General features: G+C 54.7%; 1 protein-coding gene across 2 annotated transcripts in view; it reads left to right on the top strand.

The window, feature by feature from the left end:
* Positions 1-23379, top strand: part of SPSB1 (splA/ryanodine receptor domain and SOCS box containing 1) — a 78029-nt gene that overhangs the window by 43269 nt on the left and 11381 nt on the right. Inside the window, exons 1-2 of one of the 2 annotated variants that reach the window (XM_024235873.3) lie at positions 8371-8438; positions 21009-21851. In XM_024235873.3, the coding sequence (XP_024091641.1) occupies positions 21158-21851 (694 nt within the window). In that variant the 5' untranslated portion in view covers positions 8371-8438; positions 21009-21157. Of the gene's footprint in view, positions 1-8370; positions 8439-21008; positions 21852-23379 lie in introns of those variants that run through there. The other variant, XM_024235867.3, reaches the window with a different exon arrangement.

Raw genomic sequence — 23379 nt, 5'->3', positions numbered from 1 at the left:
AAAGTGAGCAGTGCTCTCTCTTGTTGGTTTGGAATGTTATTTCTTGGGTTGTTAACTCACTTTGAATTTTCTGTTTACTTAAAACAAATTTTCTAATTTTTCCTCCTGGTTCTTTTTTTCTTTGAGATGGAGTTTTGCTCTTGTTGCCCAGGCTGGAGTGCAATGGTGTGATCTCGGCTCACTGCAACCTCCGCCTCCCGAGTTCAAGTGATTCTCCTCCCTCAGCCTCCTGAGTAGCTGGGATTACAGGCATGCACCACCATGCCCGGCTAATTTTGTATTTTTAGTAGAGATGGGGTTTCTCCACGTTGGTCAGGCTGGTCTCGAACTCCTGACCTCAGGTGATCCGCCTGCCACAGCCTCCCAAAGTGCTGGGATTACAGGCGTGAGCCACCATGTCCGGCTCCTCCTCCTGGTTCTTTATTACTTCCCCCAAAGCAAAAGGAAGAAAGAGGAGTGGGGAATCCTCTGCCCGTATGCATTCGAGGAAGAGTCTGGGGCAGAGGCAGGGGCAGGAGGCCACTGCCTGGGTTCACTCGTGGTGCTGGGCTAGTGAGGACGCAACTCCTGGCCGGCTCAGGCAGGTCCCTCACTCTGAGACAATAAATGGGCATCAGTTGCTGTGTTCAGGGAACCACTGCCCTTTGCTGCCTTTTCATTCGGTGGTGAAACTGCACTGCTCCCTGGAAAGAGGGGGATACTAGCCCTCCATCTCCATTTATAGTTCTTTCTATAGTCCCTGTCCAGAGACCCAGGCGGGTACGGGTGAGTTTGGGGAAGGAGCCTTCTGACCTGCCACCTCCCCTTCTATTGCCTGCTGGTCCCCACTAAGGGGCCGCTTCACAGCACTGGGGCCTGCTCCCTGTTGTGGCATTCAAGGCCCTTGGCATCTGGCTGCAGACCATGTTTCTAGCTCTCTCTGGCATCATTGCCCCAAATGCTCCTGGCATTCTAAGAAACTCCTCCATCAGTTCTGCTTGTCCCTATGGGAAGAGATGACGAGGGGCCTATATGAGAGGGGAAGGGGTGCTTTCTGGTCGTTTCCATATGGTTGTCCTAGAAACTTTCCCATTTATGTTACCAGCACACAAGGTCAGGATCTGAGCCTCTAACCCCCGGGATTGGCTCCAGCTCAATGGCCTTCCCCCTCTGAGGCAGAGTGGAGGACAAGAGTTGGCCCTGAAGTCCCTCTAAGAGGCCAAGGATGGGGGCTCAGCAGGGGGAAGAGGAGAGGGCTCCTGACACTCGGGAGGAGTGTAGCCAGGGCAGGCACCTCACACCTGGCCAGCTACCTGCCCACCTAGCCAGTGAGATTGTTCACTCGTTTTAACTTTAAGGCCTCCATGGTTTGGGGACAGGAAGCCCTCTTTGGGGGGGTGGGAGAACAGGGCGAGGCTGGGGGTAGGGGAGGGGTGCACCCTAACCTCATACCCCAGCCCTCTGCGGGCTTTTCTCCCCTTCAGCTGTGAGTGCTGCGCCTCCAACCTTGCTGAGGTGGGGTCCCCACTTAGGTGCCTCTCTGGGGGTGGCACCCACTCAGAGCCTCAGGCCACCCTCCTGATGGGGACTCCCTGGCCACCAGGGCCCTGAGCCAATATCTGTGGAAGCTGCAGAGCCGCTGGTAAAGATGAACCTCCCTGCTCCCTACCTCTGTTCATTCTCCTCTTGCTCCCTCACTCTGCTGTGTCTCTCTCCTGGGGCCCCATGAAGCCAGGGCAGCTGCTCTAGACCAAGACCAGCATGGGGAAAAACAGACCCAAGAGTGCCTTTAGGGGCGGGAGGGGTAACTTACGAGAGTGACCTGGTGGCTCTTCCTGTGAGGAAGTGATGTGGATCTGCTGCCAGCACTCTGGCCAAGGTCAGCAACCTGTCTCTGAAAAAAGGCAGGGATGGAGATGTCCCCATCTCCATCCCTGCAGGGAAGAGGGAAGAGAGAGCATGGCTTGAATTGGTTCGTGGAAGACATTGAGTGCTTAGATGGGGGAGGGGCCAACATCTCTCCTTGCAGGTCGCCTGTCCCCTCCCTTCTCCCCACAGACCTGGAGACATGGAGGTTGGTGGGGGGAGGGGGTGGGTGCCACCCAGCTCTCCCCTACCCCATTTCTTCAGGCTTCTGCTCATGGAGACCTGGGACACAGCCAAGGCCCTGGCTGTGGGCTCCCCAGGACCCCTTTGTGGGGTGCCCCTGCCCAGGGGAGACCCTGTCCCCAGGGAGGAGGTTCGTGACTCTCTGGGGGCTCTGGGTGTGCTGTGACAGGAGGCAGTTGGGGATCCATGCCTAGGCTATCCTGGCTGCGCCTAAGGCCCCTCCAGGACAGCACTTGCTGGGGAGGGCAGGGGGCACAGCCAGATGCTGCCCTGGCCACTCTCCTGCCAGCTCCGGCCTCGCCCAGGAGGAAGTATACTTTCTCCTTTGCTGGTGAGTTTCTGTTCATTTCAGGACAAGTTGCCTGGGAACCAGAGAGTTGGTCACGGCTGGAAGAGGGTCTGGGAAGGGAATCGTGCTGGCTTCACCTTTGAGTCAGGGCCAGGGTCTTCAGTGCCGCCTTTTGAGGTCTGAGGGGGCGTCACCTCCCCCATGTGACTTCGTGGCTGTGAAACGTGGGTGGCGTGGGCCACGATTCTGCCTTCGCCCCAGCTTCCTGGGGGGGGCTCCCGCCTTGCTCTGCTGTGCTTTCCTGAATGGGATGAGGGGGTCTCTGGGTCTTGGGGAGGGTGCAGCAGCCACAGGACAGGAGTGTGGACACCCTGGCCCCATTCTGGAGGACTCTGGAAAACCCGGCTGATTACCTTGTAATTGTTCCCAGCAGTGAGGAGTGAGTCTGGGCCCGGGAGCGGCCTCCAGTGTTTGTTTTGCCTTCTGGTTCTCCAGGCCAGTGGTAACCAAGGGCCGCTTCCCCTTGGAGACGGTGGAGCTTGCTCCGGCCAGGGCTGACCCAGCCCAGGGAAGGCAGGCCTAGGGACCCGGCAGGGAGGCCCCCCTACTGTGGGATCTCCGGAGGTGCTGCCCTCACCCCTCTTCTGTCATTCTCCCCCCAGCAGTGAGAATCTGTGGGGCTTTTCTCCTGGGTCTTTTCCCAGGCACTTGCCTGGAACATTCGAGAACTCCAGATCCCCCGGTTAGTATCTGGGACACCCTGAGAATGCTCACTGGCCAGCCACATGTGGGTGGTCTCGGGTGGGGCGTGGACTTCAGCTAGGACTCAGGGCTGTGACTCACCACCAGGCCAGGTTCTGGCAGGACCCAGGGTCCTAAGGTAATTCCGGGGCGAGTTTGGAGGCGAAGGAGAGGTGCTCTGAGACAGCTGCAGTGGAGGCCAACCAGGGAAGTCTCTGTGGAGGAGGGGCCCCTGGAAGATCCCACACAGATGGGATTCCTGTGAGATGGGGTTGTTTGAAGTGAAAAGAACATCATTATAACTCATGTGGTTCTTAAGGACTAGCAGGGCTGATGTGGCCACTGGTGTCTAAGGGACCTTTGGAGAAGCTGAGAGGGCCTGTCAGGGGCTTGGAGGGTGGAGAGCAGGGACCCTGTGAGGAGGGGAGGGGCCTCCAGCAGGGTCGCCCTGACCTCTGTCTTCCCAGACCCCGAGTGACTGACGGCTTCTACAGGGTCTGGGCAAGGGGATCGGCAGCCTGTTTATGTGCCCTGCCCCCCATTCTTGTGGACCTGGTGGCAGGACAGGGGATGCTGCCTGCTCCTTGCGTGGCACAGGTCAGCCTCTAGATGTGGCTGGTTCAGGTCAGTTGTATTTTAGGATTGGCTTGGAGAGGGATGGAAGCCCCTCCACCTTTTCCTTCTGATGTGTGTTTCCTCCAGCCCCCCCACCTCAGGAGGACCCCCACCGACAGCCCTGAACCACCTGGGCACGCAGGTCACCCGGAGGTCTGGGGCTAGTGCCATTCAGGGGCAGTAGCCCGAAACTCTGCATTTCCAGCAAGCTCCCGGGTGATGGTCTGTGGGCCGCCCTAGGGTTACCGGGTGCAGGGCACGCAGGGTGACCGGTTCTCTCACCCCTATGGGAACTGTTCTCAAGAAGGGAGACAGACTCTCCTTGGGCAGGCTCTCACTCCTGTCTGGTTTTCCATTTGGGGGCCTAGAGAAGGGGTGCTGTCAATCAGCAGAGGAGGGGCCTGGGGGGGAAGGCAGGGACACTGGTGTTTGGGGACTGGCCCGAGCCCCGCGGTCTGACTTTCACACGGATTCCTGCCACCAGCCCAGCTGCCGATACAATTACACCTCAGTGATTCACTGTAGTGCATTTCAAGGCAAGGCGTTGTGTTGTGAAAACGTGGGTCCCAGAGGTTTGTTTTGTTGGCAGGTCTTGCTGCCTCAGCAGAAAAGAGGCACTTTTGATATGGGAACGGAAACTTGGGACCATGTTAGAAATAGTGTGTTCGGCAGAGAGGACCTTGGTCCTCCTCCAGCTGTGGAAACTCCACGCCTGGCAGGAAGACGGCAGCCTGTGGGGCTGGGGAGGGTCCCCGCAGCACCTGGATCTGTGGTCTGAGCCGCCTGTGCTGTGATGTGGCTGGCCTTCCCTGCCACCGAGGGGCGTGGGACGCACTCGTCCCCTGCTCGCCCCTCTGCCTGCAAAGGTAACATGCTACTGTTTTTTATTTTATGGAAAGTTCAGCTCGCAGAGGAAATACCTTTCTCAACGCAGCCTGTCTGATGTCGCAGAGCAGCTCTGCCCAGCAAGGCGAGCACATGAAATGCACATTTGTAGTCCTCATGTGTACCTGGCCGCGGTGCGGGGAGGCAGAGTGGGAAGGGGAGAAGACTGGTCTAGCTCAAAAGGCCAGTCCTGGGCTTCAATTTCCAACACTGGGCTGACTCTGCTGGGATAAGCAAGTGCCTCTGTTCTTGTCTCTTCCTCCTCGGGCCCTGATTGCTGTCCTAGACTAGCCCATTCAATGGATATTGGGCCAATTTCCCTTTTTTCCACTTCCCCTTTTTTCCCCTTGTGTTCTCAAAATGTGATAAATGGAATAGGCACACCCCAGATCCAAGTTGCTTTTCTGAGAAACTTCCCGCAGTGCTTAGGTCCTGGCCCCCCGGCCTCAGAACAGAGAAGCAGGGTGCACACACCTCTCCCCACCAGGACACTGCAGACCTACATCCAAGCTGCCACCCCTTCCCAAGGGCATGGAGGAGGCACTGGGGGAGAGTTCGGAGATGCAGGCAGAACCACCGCCAGCAGCCCTTTCCCCTGAAGCTTGCACTCATTGTTCAAATGATTGGGTGGTGCCTGCCTCCCCCCACTAGACTGTGAGCTCCCTGAGGGCAGCAAGTTCTGCTTGTTCTGTGTATCCAGTAGGTGCTTAATACTTTTGGAATGAATTCCAGCCCTGAGGCACATTATTTGGACTTGGGTGTTTTCCCACTGTTCACCAGCTGAACATTGCCAGACCATCTCTTCAGTTGGGTCACTTCTGCCGGTGACATCTTATCCATGTTGTTTGTTCTTTCCAGTTTCCTCTTGGGGAAGATGTTTTCTAGCAGTTCAGGGGAAGGCCTGTTCTCCCTTCCTGAACAGTGACCACGCTGGCCTGTGTTTTTGTTTTTGTTTGTTTTTTTGAGACAGAGTTTTGCTCTTGTTGCCCAGGCTGGAGTGCAATAGCACGATCTCGGCTCACCGCAACCTCCACCTCCCGGGTTCAAGCGATTCTCCTGCCTCAGCCTCCCGAGTAGCTGGAATTACAGGCATGCGCCACCACGCCCAGCTAATTTTGTATTTTTAGTAGAGATGGGGTTTCTCCATGTTGGTCAGACTGGTCTCGAACTCCCGACCTCAGGTGATCCGCCTGCCTCAGCGTCCCAAAGTGCTGGGATTACAGGCGTGAGCCACCACGCCCACCCTAGTTGGCCTGTGTTTTTGAATTGGCCACCTTGTTGAGGCACTCAGGGACTGAAAAACAAAGCAAGGTCTTGAGAAGCTCATTCTAACCTGTCTTAGGGGCTTAGCAGGTACTTGTGGGGTGGGTGAGCAAGCGACTCAGAGCACAGGCCTCAGATGGTCGAGTTCTCAGCCGACTTCCCATGTTCCATGTGAGTGAGCCTGGCCAGGAGAGGATCTGTGGGCAGTAGCAGCACCCGGCATGAGACACCTGGGCTGTGCCAGGCCTGTGAGTGACGATCCCTCCACGGGAATGAAGAAATGCAACCCATGAGAAGAGGTTTGCATAGTGACAAGTCCAGAAACCATGTGCATCAGCCTGGGGCACCCCTAGCTGTGGGCAGAAGCTCCATGGTGCAGCTCATAGTGGCAGTCACGCCCCAGCATCCACCGTGGGAGAGCACGGAGGATCCCAGTGGCTGGGCAATTCCCTGATAGCAGAAAGTAGGGCCTTTGCCAGTTTGGAGCTGCCTCAGCGTGTTGACCTGCTCAGTGAGAAAGTAGGCGCCTAGGAATCCAAACGTCCCTCTACCGCCTCATCCTGCCTCGTTCCCGGTGTAGGGATCGCCCTGACATCGGTTCTCCCATGTCCTCATCCCCCGCCAGCCCGCAGGGTCATCCCCTCCCCAGACCACAGTTTAGGCCCACGGGTGGAGATGTAGGCACACATCCCAGACTCCTCTGGAGAAACTCCATCTACAGGTGCTGTCTCGGGGCAGCAAGGGCCACCAAACCACAGCCCTGCACTTTTTCCTTTGGAGAACAGACAGGGGAGAGGGCAGAGGCCTGGACTGCAGCAATTCTGCTCTCGAAGGCTCTTCACTCCCCACATCTGAGCGTCAACGGTGTCCTTTTATGTAACCCTGGCTAACAAGCCCAGTTGAAACCGCCAGGTCTCTGTAAGCTCTGTGCCTCTCTCTGCCCTGCACCCCCATCCACACCCACCCCCTGTCCGTGTGGATCTTGGAGAGGTAGACATTTGTCATCGAGGTAGACATTTTTCATCCGTTCATGTTTTTTTTTTTTAATTGAGGTGAAATTCACATAACATTCACCTTTTTAAGAGTACAATTTGATGGCATTCAGTACATTCACAATATGGTATACCACCACCTCTGTCTTGTTCCAAAACAGTTTCATCACCCCTAAAAGAGACCTCTGTCACTTCCCATCCCCCTGCTTCCTAGCCCCAGGCAAGCGCCAGTCTGCTTTCTGTTTCTATGGATTTGCCTATCCTGGTCATTTCATCGAAAGGGAATCGTACAATGTGTGACCTTTTATATCTGGCTTCCTTCACGTTAATATAAAGTTTTGGGGGTTCATTCACATTGTATCATGCACTAGTACTTTATGCCTTTTTATGGCTGAATAATATTCCACTGAATGTGTATACCACAATTTGTTTATCCATGCATCCATCGATGGACATTTGGTCTCATCCATTTATGTTTTTGCAACAATAACAAAACAACAGTAAAGAAGTTTAAAAGGGAGGGAATTCATAAGCTCATCACTCTAAACATAGCGACATTTTCATTTCTCCGGGCTCCTTTCTACCTCTTTCCTGAGTATGCCGATACAGTTTTTTCGAGGTTTTAGTCTCAGGGCAGATGCAGTTGTGACCTTTTTTTTCACTTGACGTAGGAAAGCTTTTCCCTTGTGCTCTTGTACGGAGATCCTTCCCATTAGCAGGTTTTTTGTTTTTTACTTTTTTGAGACAGAGTCTCGCTCTGTTGCCTAGGCTGGAGTGCACTGGCGCCATCTTGGCTCGCTGCAGCCTCAACCTTCTGGACTCAAGCAATCCTCCCACCTCAGCCTCCCAAGTAGCTGAGACTATAGGCATGTACCACTACACCCAGCTAATTTTTGTATTTTTTGTAGAGACGAGGTTTCCCTATGTTATCCAGGCTGGTCTTGAACTCCTGGGCTCAAGAGATCTGCCCACCCCAGCCTCCCAAAGTGCCCAGCGCCCAGCCCCCATTAGCATTTTTGGCAGGTAATACTCCACTGATATGCTAGCTTGGGAGTCACTTCCACACTCTGCCTGATCCTATATGTGACGAGCTGGTGCCGTGCCATTCTGGCCCCCAGGCCCTTCTGCTTGCCTGGGAAGTTTAGGATGAATTTATTCACTGCCTTTGAACTTGCTGGGACCCTCCCCTCTTGAGCGTCGACCGGTGTGTTCCAGGTTGATAGAATTGGAGGAAGGAGGCTGCTGGCGTATAAGAGGAAGTGCCCGAAGGTTACTGTGGCCTGAAAAGTATGTTGAAGTCCTTTTTTATTCACCACCTGCCTGGGAGGCCCCGGGATTTACCCCTGCCTTGGCATCCTGCTCAGTTCCATGAAATCTCACACGGGGAATGGCGATTGGGTTGCACAAGGAGGTACACAGCCTAATTCCTTTTAGAATCCTCTCAGGTTCATTGGCCGAGATCCAGTCGAGGTCCAGTTGAGAAACGTCCAGTCCGGCTATCTCCACAGACACTCCCCACCACCCTGGGCTTGCCTCAGTCAGTTGCAAAGATCAGGAACCTGGAGGTGGGTGACTTGGACACTTGATTTTCTTCTACCAAAAGTGGATAGTGGGGCGGATGGTCCTGAGGTCCAAGATTTTGAGAGTGGTAAGAAGAGAGGTGGCCGTGAACTGAATTAAAAGAAGCTGCTCTAAGGCCATCCTGTTATGAAGAAATAATTAACTCCCCACACGTGACCGTGATTACAGCAAACAGCCTAGATGTCCATCTAGGAGGGAATGTCACCAAAATTATGATAATAGCACACAGTGGGATATTATGCAGCCACTAACATAAAATTGATGGAGGAGCTAAGATATTGTCATGGAAAAAGCAAGCTGTGGATTCGTATCTGCGGTGTTATCTTTTGATGTAAATAGACTATTCTCATATGCACCAGAATGTTCTAGAAGGACACAACTCTGTGCTTCCCTGGGCAGTGGGTGAGAGGCAACACTTTATACTTTTTACATTTCTGTATTGAGATTTCTTATGAGAATGCCTAACATTTGAAATATCTCATATCAAGATAAGTTTTTTTTTTTTTTTTTTGAGATGGAGTCTTGCTCTGTCGCTCAGGCTGGAGTGCAGTGGCGCAATCTTGGCTCACTGCAAGCTCTGCCTCCCGAGTTCACACCATTCTCCTCCCTCAGCCTCCTGAGTAGCTGGGACTACAGGCGCCCGCCACCACACCTGGCTAATTTTTTGTATTTTAGTAGAGACGGGGTTTCACCGTGTTAGCCGGGATGGTCTCGATCTCCTGACCTCGTGATCCGCCCACCTCGGCCTCCCAAAGTGCTGGGATTACAGGCATGAGCCACCATGCCTGACCAAGATAAGTTTTTTAAAATTATGGTACAAGTGTAATCCTGATGGTTTTCATTTAATAGGGATCTGAGATTCTAAACTGTTGAGCCGTAATTCCTTGAAACCAGTGGTTCTCAATCTCTGGCCTCATCCTAGTTCCCTGGAGGGCTTGTTAGAATGCAGGATGCCCCACAGAGTTTCTGATTCAGAAAGTCTAATGGGGTCAGGAATTTGCATCTCTGAATTCCCAGGTGATGCTGACTGATGTTGCTGGTTGAGAACCAGTGGTTTGAGAACCACTCCTATAAAACAGGGCCTTTCCATCTGCCTTTCCTCACTGCCAGATAGAGAGAGGCCTGTGGGTCTCGTGACGGGACCGAGCAACTTGGGTCACCCCTGTGAGCTGTAGGGCCAGCACCTGCCGTGGCATTCCCTGCCTGCCGCTCTCCTGCACTTGGCATTCACGATTCCAAGCTATCAGGTGTCCCCGATAGCCTCAGGTGTTGAGAGGCGGCAGGAGGAGGGCAGGGAGCAGCATGTATGAAGCTCCTACTTTGTGCCTGGAGCTTTAGTTAGGCGATTCTACAGTGAAATCATGAACGCTGCCCTTCTTATTCCCCCAAGTGGTTTGAGGGCAGCCACCTGGGCCTCAGGGGGCAGATGAGTGGGTGCCCGGCCCCCTGACTGTCACATAGGCTGGGTGATGGTCCCTGAAATCTCTCTGGGTTGATGCTTCCTGAGTCCTCAGATCCTTTCCCCAGCCCTTTCCTGGTCAGCCTGCTGCTCATTATCCCTGGAGGGACATGAGGGTGACCCAAGGACCACTCCCAGAGGTGACCTTTGCCAGCTGGCACATCCCATGGAGAGAGGTCAGAGTGTCACTGGCTCCCATTCAGGCCTTGGAAACCCTGAAAGCCTGGGTTTGGTCGGATCCCCTGTGTCCAGGAGACTGCCTTGTTGGGGGAAGGTGGCAGACTTTGGATGCACTCCAGCCTCTTCCTCTCAGGCCAGGTGGCCCTGAGCTCTGGAGTCCCACGGGAGGCTAGGCTGGAGCGAGGCCCTTCCAGAGAACCAGCTTCTCTGCAGAGCCTCCTCCTGGGAGTTGCTGGGCCCACCTGATCCACCCTGCCTCAAGCCCCCGTCTCCTGCCTTCTGGGGAGCTGCTGGGAGTCGGAGGGCAAGGAGCACCAGCATCTCTGAGCCTGTCCCTATGGGTACCCTGTTGGTGGCTCTTTTCTTGGAGATGGCCGTGGGGCTGCTTTTGGGCCTGCCTTTCTGCTTCCACTCTTTGGGGGCGCCCCACCTCATGTGTGAACCAGATGGGCCCAGTGTGTTACCCCCCAAGGCTAGGCAGTGTCGGTGGTCCATAGTCTACGTTTTATTCCTGTTGCTGTGGGAGGGCATGTCTGCTGCTGTCTGGGTCACCTTTTGGGAAGTTTGCTCTGTATCCCTGGGGTCCCTCCAGGAACTGGCTTCTCGTCTGCATCAGGCACAGTCCGTTGTCCTCACCACCCTGACTAAGCTACAGCTGCGATTTATTGTAATTTTCAGTCTGTTTGAATATCATGCTGGTTTCCCAGGCCATGGCTCCACTGATTCGAGCCCCCTGAAAGTGCTGTGAGTCATTTGGGCCCTTCCATAGGTGTTTACAGCAGGTGCATTTTGGGTCTTTTGAGGTCAGGGACTAGAGCTCTGGACCGTGTGGGATTTTCTCTCCAAAATCACTTGTCAGAACTTTCCAGAAGGATCCTGTTCTTTTTGTTGATTCTAGGGGCACAGACTTATTTTTATATCCCTGCTTGAGGGGTCCCTCCTCAAGTTGGCAGTTGGCAGGGTGAGGAGTGGAGGGTGGTAACCACGTGTCACAAGCCCTGCTGGTGGTGGCCCCTTTGCCAGGGGCTCCATGGCCCAGCCAGCACGGAGCATGTCCTGAGCCCTTCCACCACCAAGAGTGTCCCTGCCACTCATGTTCAGGATGCTGGAGGGAGCACAGAACCCCAGTGAGTGGGCAGAGCCCAGGCAGCGGCTGAGCCAAGCTGCAGAGGTTGATTCTGATAAAATAGCAGATCGCTTGGGGCATGTTTCTCTTGCAAAATCCTGGGCTGCCACCACTGATGTGTGAGACGGGGTGGCAGAGGGAGGGAACTTACGTGATCTTCAGGTGAAAGGAGGCTTTATAAATAGGTCACCTTGTTCCACATCCTGAATCTCATTCTTTCCCCATCTTGGGGCAAAACAATGGTTTTACTGTTCTGGGGTCAGTCGGACACACTGTGGGGGAACTGGGCGTAAGGAGGTGGGTGAGTGTCTGCCACTTCCTGGTGACAGACCCACCTCTATGCATCCCTTACCTACCCTTTCTGTCTGTTTGTCCCCAGTCGCCTTGGCTACATCCCCAAAAGAGGGTGTAGCCTCCCTTTCAACAGACCCCTTCCCAAACACCACCACAAACAGGTAATTTTTAGTGGAAGCAAGGCTCGGGGACAATTGATCTGAAAGCATTTTGGGGGAAGGTGGGGTCTGCAGGGTTGTGGCTTTAATTGAAACACCACCGGGGGGTTGCAGGCAGGTGCTGTGCAGTCTGGCCTGTCTCAGCCTCCCCCAGGGTCTGCTCTCAGCACCTCATTTCCTCCTCACCTCCTCCACTTCCCTGGAGTTGGTCTGTCAGGGGTGGAACAGCTACCGGTGTTTCTGATGGGGCCACCTCACCTGGCCTTTGCCACATGCAGAGCTGCTATGCAGCTGCCACCTGGCTGGGTATGGGGACGGACCAGCTGTTCTCTTCTTGTGTTCTGGGTCACTAGAGAGAGACAGCTGCCCCATTTTTACTGGGCTAATTAAAATCTGTAATTTTGAAACAGTATAATCGGAAGTCTTGATATAGATCACTGTAGAAATAATGTCCCTCTTTGGGATGGCCCCAAAGCTTCCCCAGGATTCTCATCCTTTATTTAAATACCCTTCTGCCAGGCTGGGCATGGTGGCTCACACCTGTTATCTGAGCACTTTGGGTGACCAAGACAGGAGAATTGCTTGAGCCTCGTAGTTAGAGAGCAGCCGGGGAAACATAGTGAAACCCTGTCTCTTTAAAAGAAAAAAAAAGCGTTTTAAATGCTCTTCTGCCAGTTATGGATCCTGATCTAACACGTACCTTCATGGATAAAGCATTCAGGACAACAGTGATTACACATTACCCTGTGCTTGCTTTATAAAAGCAACACAGGTGCAGAACCTGTAGGAATTGCTTTGGGGATAACTTGTTCTTGCAAACATAGTGTGTGAAATCATTGTTTCTCAGCCTTTGATTCTCTTTTGTGTGCTTAAAAATCATTTTAGTTTGAAAAGGAATACATGCGTTTTAAAAAATTCAATTCAAAAAGCGTTTTTTCCCTCCCACCCACAAGCATTAACCATTGTGAAAGGTTTGATGTTTATCCTTCTAGACCTTTCTCTGTACCTACAAACAGATAGGCACAGAGAGAATCTTTTTAAATTCTGTTCTTTCAGAAATGGCGTCATGATCTGCATATTGTTCTGTGATTTGCTTTTAAAAATGCAACAGCATCGTGTTACATTTTCTGTTGCGTCACCACTTTGGGGGGGCTGCATGGAGCTCCGTGGTGTAGACGAGGTAGGACTCATGCTGTCCCCAGCATCTTCATCCTCATGTCCCTGTGCAGGTCTATAGGGTTTGGTAGACAAGAGCCCTGGAAGGGCTGTTGCTGGGTGATTGTTGGGCGTTTTGCACATGGACAGGGACTGCCTCGTTGCACCTGCACACCTAGAAGGCTGTCCCAGTTCAGGGTCTGTCCCCCTTCAACACACACCCACAGTGTGTAGGAGTGTCCTTTCCCCACATTCTTTGCAGTTTCCCTGCAACTTTTTTTTTTTTTTTTTAAACAGAATCTCGCTCTGTCACCCAGGTTCGAGTACAGTGGTACGATCTCGGCTCACTGCAACCTCCGCCTCCTGGGTTCAAGCGATTCTCCTGCCTCAGCCTCCCAAGTAGCTGGGATGACAGGTGCTCACCACCACGCCCAGCTAATTTTTATATTTTTAGTAGACATGGGATTTCACCATATTGGCCAGACTGGTCTCAAACTCCTGACCTCAGGTGATCTGCCCACCTCAGCCTCTCGAAGTGCTGGGATTACAGGCGTGAGCCACCGTGGCAACTTTTTTAACCCTGGGCATCCCACAGCACTGTCTCGCTCCTGTCTCGGCGGTAGTGCTGTGTCTAGCATCACATTCCTCTGTGCCTTGCATAATGAAAGCAAACCATGGCTGTATCCAGAAGGCGCTCTCCGACCACGGGGGCCCGCCTTGCCTCTCCTGCCCCTCCAGGCTCCCTCGGCCTTCAGAGAGAATGGCTGCCCTAGATCATTAAAGGCTGAAGACAGGTGCTTTTCACCTGTCCCGGGTCTAGGACTCCCAAACAGTGCACTTCAGGGATGCTTTTGACTCCTCCCTACCCCCTGGGAACAGCATTCATTTCCAAGCTTCCTTCCCTCTGTATCTGCAGACCTGGCTGCCCCTGCCTGGAGGAGCCCACAAAACTGGAAGATTTGCGAGGTTCTTTTCTTCCTTCCTACTAAGATCTGGGACCCCCAGCAAATCCAAAGACGGCCTCTTCCCTGGACCCAGACAACCTTAAATGGCTGTTCGAAGCTGGCCGAGGGAGTACGGGGCTTTTGGAAGCTCATCTGCTTAGAGCCCAGGCTGCCACCGGGAAATCCAGTAGGGACACGTGACTCTGATGGGTGTTTGGAACCCCAACCCACCCCTGTCCCATGGCTGCTCTGGGGACACTGGGTTGAGGGCTTTTGCCCTCAAAGGATGTAAGGGACATCCCCTTTCACTCATGCAAGAGTGTGTGTGTGTGTGTGTGTGTGTGTGTGTGTGTGTGCTCTGGAGACACTGGGTTGAGGGCTTTTGCCCTCAAAGGATGTAAGGGACATCCCCTTTCACTCATGCAAGAATTTGTGTGTGTGTGTGTGTGTGTGTGTGTGTGTGTGTGTGTGTGTGTGTAGTGGTGGGATATTCCTCCCGCTGGGGGAAGAAGTTCACTGAAGCCAAACCCCAGGGTTTCGTGTCATCTGGTGTCCCCGCAGGTAGCCCCTCCCCCTCCTCCAGAGCTTTTAATGGCCTTCACTGTGTTGTAGGAAAGGCAGAATCTCCTCCACGGTGTGTATCCCTCTGCAGGGGAAGCCAAGGTGACTCCAGGGCCCGTGGCTGCTCTCTGGCTCTGAGGGTCCGGGCGGTGGTTCCTGCCTCTATCCCGTTTTGCGCTCCTCTCTGCTTCCCCGAGCCCAGCCCTCCCGTGCATGAGACAGACGCTCCTGCCATGTGCTTGACTTTGATATTGGTGACGTGTCCTCTCCCTTTATCCCCCACCTGCTTGTGGCACGACGGGGCCAGAGCTGTGCCGGGCCAGGACTGGGGGTGGGTGAGTGTGGGGTCAGGGGGCTGTCCCAGCTGAGCTCAACCAGAGAGGCCGAGGGATGTGGAGTGTGAGAGGCTGAGGCCTTGGCGCCAGCGCTGTAGATGCGCGTCCGATTTGACAGCTGATCTCTGACACAAGGCGTGCAGGAGCGTGGGTGGGTGGACGGCTTGCCTGCCTTCCTCAGGAGGACGCTCTCCACGGGACATGTCCTGAGCGAGTGTCAGGGAACTCGTGCCACACACAAGCCGCCACCAGCATCGACTCTTCGACCCAGATAAGATGCAGCTGCCTTCAGTGACTCACGGCCTCTGGGCTAGTTGTGTGAGGAAGGTCCTTTCGGGAGCTCCCAACCCACCGTTTTATGGCTGGTTTTGTCTCTTGACCCTTCTTGATCTTTACTTGAATCTGATCTTACTTGTGGGAAAATGGTGCTAGGAGTTCCCAACCCAGAGTGACTGGTGAGCTCCCTGCCACCCATGAGGAGGAGGATCCTGCAGTTAGAGCTCCTGTACATACATATGCGTACACACACACAGACACACGCCACACAGACACATGCAGACACATGACACATGTACATACATGCACGCACATATACATATGTGCATGCACACACAGCACATATATACACACATGAAGACACACCACACACATACATCCAGACACACCACACACACAGATGCATACATGCCTCACATATCTACACACACACACACATACCTACCACCCGCACATGCACACACTTACACACATTCTTTCTCCTGGTTGAAATACCCTCACGGCATTCGCGCCTGTGATGAGGTAACAACCTGGTCTTCAGGAAGCACTAGACACTGGACCCCTGCGTGTGACAGCTGATCCTTGCAGCCTGAGGGCTGCGGACAGTGAGAACTGCCATTGTTTAGAGTGAGTAGAGTTTGGTGGGGCAGGAGGGGTACAGGCCAGGAATTGGTTTGTTGTGGGGCTTGGCTGAGACAGCTGTGCAGAGGACGAGGCAGGTGCGGTCCTGGGGACATGGTGACTAATGCAAGAGTGTGCTTTTGGGGATGAAAACTTTCACTAAGGGAATGGAGAGCAGGCGCCGCCATCCAGGGCACTGCCTGGACTATGACGCCTCTGTCCTGCTCGTTAGTCTCAGCTGCTGCCCTTGCTCTCAGTGTGCAGGCACACAGTGTACACGTGTGTGTATGGGTGTGTGCATGTAGGCATGCGTGCACGCATGTGTGTGGTGGGTGGCGGTGGTGGCAGCAGGGCCACATCTGTCCTCTGCTCTCCCGTTCCAGCCCTGCAGGGCAGTATGAGCCATGCCCTTTGTGTCTTTGCTCCTCCTGGGTGGGGATGAAGGCTGAGTCCTCCTACCTCCTGGGAACTCACCAACTGCTCAGCAGTCCCAGGCACTGTTGGGCCCCACAAGGCCTAGGCATCTGCATTTGCTTCTCAGAGCAGCAGTAAGTGGGGGTGGACCCAGAGCAGGGGCCTGTACTGTTCTCCCAGCTCCTGCCTGAAGTGTAGTGCCCAGTGCTGGATGCCCTCCTGGCCCAGGGATGTCTGTCTTGGTCCAGTTTTAACAGGAGCCATCGAGGCACCTGTGAATGTTACTCGGTACCTGTGGATGGTACCCCTGATCCTGAGTGCCATGTCCAGGAATTATGGTGATGGTATTAGCAGTTTTGCATGGGGTCGGCAAACTACAGCTCCAGGGCCAAATCTGCACCACTGTCTATTTTTGTAAGTAAAGTTTTATTGAAACACATCCATGCCCATTGGTTTAATATTGTCTGGAGAGCCTTAAATAGTTACTATGTGGCCCCTTATGGAAGAAGTTTGCTGACCCCTGGTTTAGAAGGGGCCTTAAACTTGATCTGCCCTAGCCCAGACTTCCAAGTCCTTGGGTCTTGGCCCAAAGGCAGCGTCCCTCTGTAGGGCCAGATGTGGTGACCAGGAAGACGGGAGAACAGTGATCTTTGTTCAGTGGATGGAGCACAGGCTAGGAAATAAATGAAAGTGGAAATGTAGTAGCGCCAGCCCCCTCCGGAACACTGTCTCCACTGAGTTTTAGGTAAGTGTGTGACAGATGAACGAGCAGAAGCTTGGAGAAGCTCAGGGTGGATCTTGGTGGCCGGAGCTACTGTCTCAGCGCATGAGCTTGGAAGCTTCAGGAAGCAGGGCTGGGGAAGCACCCTCCAGGCTGCAGTTCCAGGGGAGGTGGCGAGTCCAGCTCCTGGGGACCCACAGAAAGGGTGGATCTGTGCGGCCACATTTTAAAATAGAAGGAGGAGGACAGATGGATGGCTTCACTGTTCCTGCACAGCAGGGAGGTGGCTAGGTGTGAACAACAGGAAGTTGGGAAGGCACTGTCATCTTTAACCATAGCCTGGACACAGGGTGGGTGACAGATGAGTCAAGAGTAGCCCTAGGGCCACCACAGTGATTGACTACCTGGGAGGTGACTCAGATAGCAGAAGTGGCTGGGTGTGTGGGCCACGTTCCCTGGCTAGGCCCTGGGGTGCCCTTGTGAGGGAATCACCCCACAGTGCTGCAGGCCCCTTTACCTGCCTGCCCTGCCCGGGGAGAACGCCCCACCCTCTTTCCCCAGCCTCCCTCCTCCCAGGCCGTCCCTCCCACAGACTCCCACCCCTCACAGCCATGTGGTCCAAGGCCTGGGCCGGGGTGAGGGGGTGGGGGGAAGGTGGGTGGAGGTGGAGGGATGGTGGTTCGGGTTAGGTTTAGGGAGCTCAGCCCAGCATTGGTGTTGAGGACTTGCTGGGCCACCTGAGGTGCTGGCATCTCAGAACTAGGAGAGCTTGTGGAGCCGACCTGGACAGACAGACAGTGGATGTCCCACATCAGGGTGAAGCCGTCCTTTCTGATGGCTCTTTCTGGGACGGGGCTGGCCCAGCCTCTGGGGATCCCCCCCCTCCCCACCATCCGGCTAATGCCTGCTGCAGCCCCACAAGGCTGTGTCTTAAGTGGAGACGACGCAGGGCCCTGTCTAAGCTCTGGCTGGCGGACCCCAGGCCGGTCTGTCCTTATAAATAAAGTTTTCTGGAACTCAGCCACGCGCGTTTATTTATGTCCCGTCTGTGGCTGCTTTTGTGCGACAACAGCAGAGACTGTCTGGCCCTCAAAGCCAGGCATTTACTATCTCGCCCATTTCAGAAAAAGCTGATCTCCGGTCTCGCTGAGACAGGCGTTCTGTGTGTTCAGGCCTGGGTTTATTAGCCTCCTCCCTCCTCTCCCTCCCCCTCCTTCCCCGTCCCTCCCTGTCTCACCCCACTTCACCCTTTCTCCCCCTCTGAGGTGTTGGTCTCCTCGCCTCTTCCCCACTCAACCTTTCTGTTATGGTCCCTCCTAGCATTTTCAATTACCTGCTAGAAGTCCCCTCCCTGCCACCTTTCTCTCCCACCCTCCCCTCCCTCCCCCAGCCTCCTCCTCACTCTTCCCACCTGCTCCCACATGTGGAGAGACAGTGGATCTTCCATGACAGATGAGATCCCGGGAGAAAGGTCCTCCCTGCTGCGACAGTTGAGCGGCAGGGGGGCTGTGGAGGGGCTACGCTGCAGGAAGCATGACATGAACTAACTCTCTTAGAAAGTAATTCCCGCCCCATCCTCCCAGGGAGCTGACCTCTCTGCCCACAGGACCCTGCAAAATTGAGAATATGGAGAGGTTCCTGGGCACCAAGCTGGAGGGGGTGTCCAGACAGATGGGAGGGGAGTTACTCTGCACCCCTGCTCCATGCGGCTCTGACCTCGAGAGCCGCCTCTGCCCACCCGCCTGGCCCCTCGAGAGCCGCCTCGGCCCACCCAGCCTTCCTACAGCTCAGAAAATGCGCCAGTGGAGGTTGGGGAAGAGGGGAATTCAGGGAAGGCCACACCCGCACCACACCAGACCCAGCTCTCTCCCCCTCCCGCAGCTTGAGGCGCAGGCCCCAAAGCCACGGGGTGCCCCTCTGCAGCGGCATAGAGGGAGTCCTAGAGGTTTCAGTGGCTCCCAGGAGAGGAGATGAAACTAAAAGCTTGAAAATGGGATTTTCCTGGGAGATCATGGATGTGAAGTCACAGTATTCACAGAACTTTCTGGAACCAGGGCGGCCCTCCAGGCTGCAGAGGGGACACCTCAGCTCTGTAACGGCTTTGCAGACACTGGACACAAGGAGTCCTGCCCTGTCTCTGAAGAAATGACCGTGCCCCTGAGATCAGAACCCTCTGTCTATGGCTGGGCGCAGTGGCTCACACCTGTAATCCCAGCACTTTGGCACGAGGTGGGTGAATCACCTGAGGTCAGGAGTTCAAGACCAGCCTGGACAACATGGTGAAACCCGGCCTCTACTAAATAGAAAAAATCAGCTGGGCGTGGCGGTGGGCGCCTGTAATCCTAGCTACTTGGGAGGCATAGGCAGGAGAATCGCTTGAACCCAGGAAGCAGAGGTTGCAGTGAGACGAGATGGCACCATTGCACTCCAGCCTGAGCAACAAGAGCAAAACTCAATCTCAAAAAAAAAAAAAAAGAACCCTCTGTCTCACATCAGAAAGGGGAGGGCGAGAAGCATGACCTGGCCCCTGAGATAAGGGGGTCAGGGCACCAAGTGTTCCCATGTGGGAAGGTTCTGCCAGGACCAAACTTCCTGGAGGCCTGGCCGCCCCGGGGACGGGGTCTCGTGGGGCCTCTTCCCAGCTGAGAGGGAGCTCTAGGCCAGCCCCACTGCAGAGCCTGGCCCTGGCTGGCCCTATACTGAAGGAGGAGGCCAGCCCTCTGAGGTCCCTGAGGTCCCTGGATTTCCCTGTGTCTGGGAGCCTGCAGCCTCCCCCACCCCGGGTTCCTTTGGGTTCTCTTTGTCTCCTTTACTCGGGCACCCTAGTAACAAGCGACCCAGCGTGACTCTCTCCCGGCAGCCAAGGCTCCGATGGCCTCCCGCCTAGGCGCCCCCACAGGCTCCTTTAGTTCCGTTTCTTCAACAGGAGCCTGCCTTGCCCCTGGACTGGTTGATCCTAGGAGCCTGACCCCAAACCAGGCCGCTCTCCTTGGCCTCTCTGGTCCCTTCCAGAGGCCAAGGAGGTTCTTGATGGCAGAAAGAAACTTCTCTCTTGAACGAGGCTCAAATCTTCTGCTGCCTTATCTTTCTCCTTAGATAGAGCTCTTCCTGGCCAGCACTTTGGGAGGCCAAGCCGCGTGGGTCACCTGAGGTCAGGAGTTCAAGACCAGCCTGGTCAACATGGTGAAACTATGTTTAGTAGAAATCTCTACTAAAAATACAAAAATTAGCCAGGCATGGTGGTGGGTGCCTGTAATCATAGCTACTCAGGAGGCTGAGGCAGGAGAATCACTTGAACCCAGGAGGTGGAGGTTGCAGTGAGCCGAGATTACACCACTGCACTCCAGCCTGGGCGACAGAGCAAGACTGTCTCAAAAAAAAAGAATTCTTCCTGGGCTACCAGTGGAGAGGATGGGGTAGATGATGCAGTGAGATCTCTCCCCCAGAGTCCCTGTTCTCCCTCCTGAAGGACCCAGGGGATGGTGAGGCCAGAGAGGGAATGAGGCATCCTAGCGTCAGACTTTCCTCCCCAGACGTGCTGTTGAGACCCAGAGGGCGAAACCCTGGCTTCTAGTTGAAGGGCGTGGGCAGGAAAAAGAGGTGGTCGGTCATCTAAGAACTCCCGGGGGTCGGGGGATGAGCCCCCCATGCTGTCTGAATCGAGGCCTTCCCTTGAGAAGAATGTTGCTGGCAGAGGAGGCTCCTGGTGCCTTTCCTGCCAAGCGCACACAGACCCCTGAGTTGAGCTGTCCAACTGCACCAGAAGGCCCTTTTCTGCAGTGAATTGGTGGTGCGTCTGCTGGAGGTAGCTGTGCCAGAGACACGGAAGAGGAGCTGGGATTGGCATCCTCAGCAGCCTCTGCTGCTACCTGGGGCTCCACTTCCCCTCTGAACCGCAAGGCAAGGGCCATGCACCTCCCTCTGTTTTGACCAAGCAAATGCCCACTGTCGTGGCTGAGTCCTGGTTCTGTGGCACCATGGGCTTCCGCCCTGTGGAACCCTGATGAGGTTTTTGGTGGGCATCAGCCGTGTGTCTGTACCCAACACAGATGAGGGTGACGCCCGGCCCCCAAGCCCACCTCTCCACACAGTCGGCCGCGTGGACAGACAGACCCTTTCCTTTGTGACAGCCTAGCCAGGGAACGGGGGATTTCATTCTGCACCAAGGCTCCAGCCTGGCCGTGTCAGGCATGACGGAGCCCAGGCGCAGGCTGTCGGGATATGCTGATGTGGTCGCCTTGCCCTCCGGGTTAACTTTCCCCTTCATCCCACAGCCCTGCTCACCGGTTGTTTGTCTTTCCGTCCATTAGGCAATACGGAACACTGCACAGCTTGCAGAGGTCTCCTGGCCGCCCTCCTTAGGAACCCTGTCTGGCCCCGATCAGAATACTGGAGACGAGACCACGAGATTGATGAGTTTGCCTTGGGAGTCGGTGAGAAGGTGAAACCAGGGGCGAACATGGGTCAGAAGGTCACTGGAGGGATCAAGACTGTGGACATGAGGGACCCCACATACCGGCCCCTGAAGCAGGAGCTCCAGGGTCTGGATTACTGCAAGCCCACCCGGCTGGATCTGCTACTGGACATGCCCCCCGTGTCCTACGATGTCCAGCTGCTGCATTCGTGGAACAACAACGACCGGTCGCTCAACGTCTTCGTGAAGGAGGATGACAAGCTCATCTTCCACCGGCATCCGGTGGCCCAGAGCACGGACGCTATCAGGGGCAAAGTCGGGTACACCCGTGGGCTGCATGTGTGGCAGATCACGTGGGCCATGAGACAGCGGGGCACACACGCCGTGGTGGGGGTGGCAACGGCAGACGCCCCCCTGCACTCTGTCGGGTACACAACCCTCGTGGGGAATAACCACGAGTCCTGGGGCTGGGACTTGGGGCGCAACCGGCTCTACCACGATGGCAAGAACCAGCCGAGCAAAACGTACCCAGCCTTTCTGGAACCAGATGAGACATTCATTGTCCCTGACTCCTTCCTGGTAGCCCTGGACATGGATGACGGGACGCTGAGCTTCATTGTGGATGGACAGTACATGGGAGTGGCTTTTCGGGGACTCAAGGGCAAAAAACTGTATCCTGTAGTGAGTGCCGTCTGGGGCCACTGTGAGATCCGAATGCGCTACTTGAACGGACTCGATCGTAAGTGTCTCCTCTGCTGTCAGAGGCAATGCCCTCCCTCAGTCCCCATGGTCCTGGCGGGGCTCAGGCCAAAAGTTGATACAGTCGTTGGAACTAGAGTGTTTTGAAGACGATATTCCAGTGTATTCAGACCCTCAGAGGCAACTTTTGCACCTGGTTAAGTGAAGAATTCTACCCAGAGTCTGCTAGATTACCTAGCGGCACCTCATGAATGAGTGGACAGATGGATGGATGATGAATGAATAGATGGATGAATGATTGGTTGGATGGATGGATGATGAATAGATGGATAGATGAGTGAATAATGGATGGATGAGTGTATAATGAATTGATGGATGAATGTTTGGATCGATAGATAAGTGGTTGAACAAACAGATGGATGTGGGTGGATGGGTGGGTAGGTGGGTGGATGAGTGTTTAGATTGATGGATGGATGAGTGGATGAACAAGTGGATGGATGAATGAGTGGATGGATAAATGAACGGATAGATGGATGGGTGGGTGGGTGGGTGGATGTATGGATGGATGAGTGAATGGATGGATGGATGGATGGGTGGATGGATGGATGGGTGGATGGATGAGTGGATGGATGGATAAATGAACAGGTGGATGAGTGGGTAGATGGATGGATGGATGAGTGGGTGGATGGATGAGTGAATGGATGGATGAGTGGATGGATAAGCAGATAGACTAATGAATTAATGGATAAATGGATAGATGGATGAATTAATGAGTAGGTGGTCTTTGTTTCTTTGGGTGACCTGCCTCCAGGTTTGATCCTCAGCTGACCAAATTCTAGCCCAGTTGCCAACATATCGAGCTGGGGTTTGTAACCTTGGGGATACTAGGGCGTCTCCGGTAAATGAATGCTAGTGACCTCTGTCACTCATTAGACAGGCTTAGAGTCTTTCTCTTCGGCTGGAGGCTTCTGAGTGGGCTCCTTTGAGATACAGTCCCGAGGGACTTGTTCAGTCATGAAGTTGGGGAGGAACATGCGGATCAGAAACAGGCTGAGTCAACAGCGAACTCCACCTGTCCCTTTGGGAAGGGGAGTGGCCTTTCTCAGACTGTGAACGCAGCCCATGTGTAGGGGCACCGTGCTGGTGTGGGAGGTGAAGGCTCCATGGCTGCCCCCATGGTAGCAGGAGGGTCTGGCATTGCCGAACGGCTCACCCCGTGTACGGCCCTCTCTCAGAGTTCCTTGCCTGCATGAGTCCCTTCTACCGCCTGCAAGTCCCACGTTGGGAAGTAAGTGGGCTGGAAAGCTCCATCCACCCATGGGCTGACTGTCCTTAAAGGGCAGGTTCGGCTCAGCACCCTCAGTTCTAACCCCACCCTGCAGGCCAGGCAAGAGGCAGAGCGGGGTGAGGCCCCCCCACCAGAGGTCAGGAATACAGACACTGACTCTGTCTTGAAGTCTCCAAGCCTGCAGCTTCTCCTCCTGGGGAAGGAGGTCCTCCTCCTGCTCCTCCTTCCCCACGTCAGCCTTTGAAAGATACTGGGGAAAGTGTCGGGGTGGTTAGGCATG

Source organism: Pongo abelii, chromosome 1, assembly GCF_028885655.2.
Source record: "Pongo abelii isolate AG06213 chromosome 1, NHGRI_mPonAbe1-v2.0_pri, whole genome shotgun sequence".
Lineage (NCBI taxonomy): Eukaryota > Metazoa > Chordata > Mammalia > Primates > Hominidae > Pongo > Pongo abelii.
This window is presented reverse-complemented; position numbering and strand designations above follow the sequence as displayed.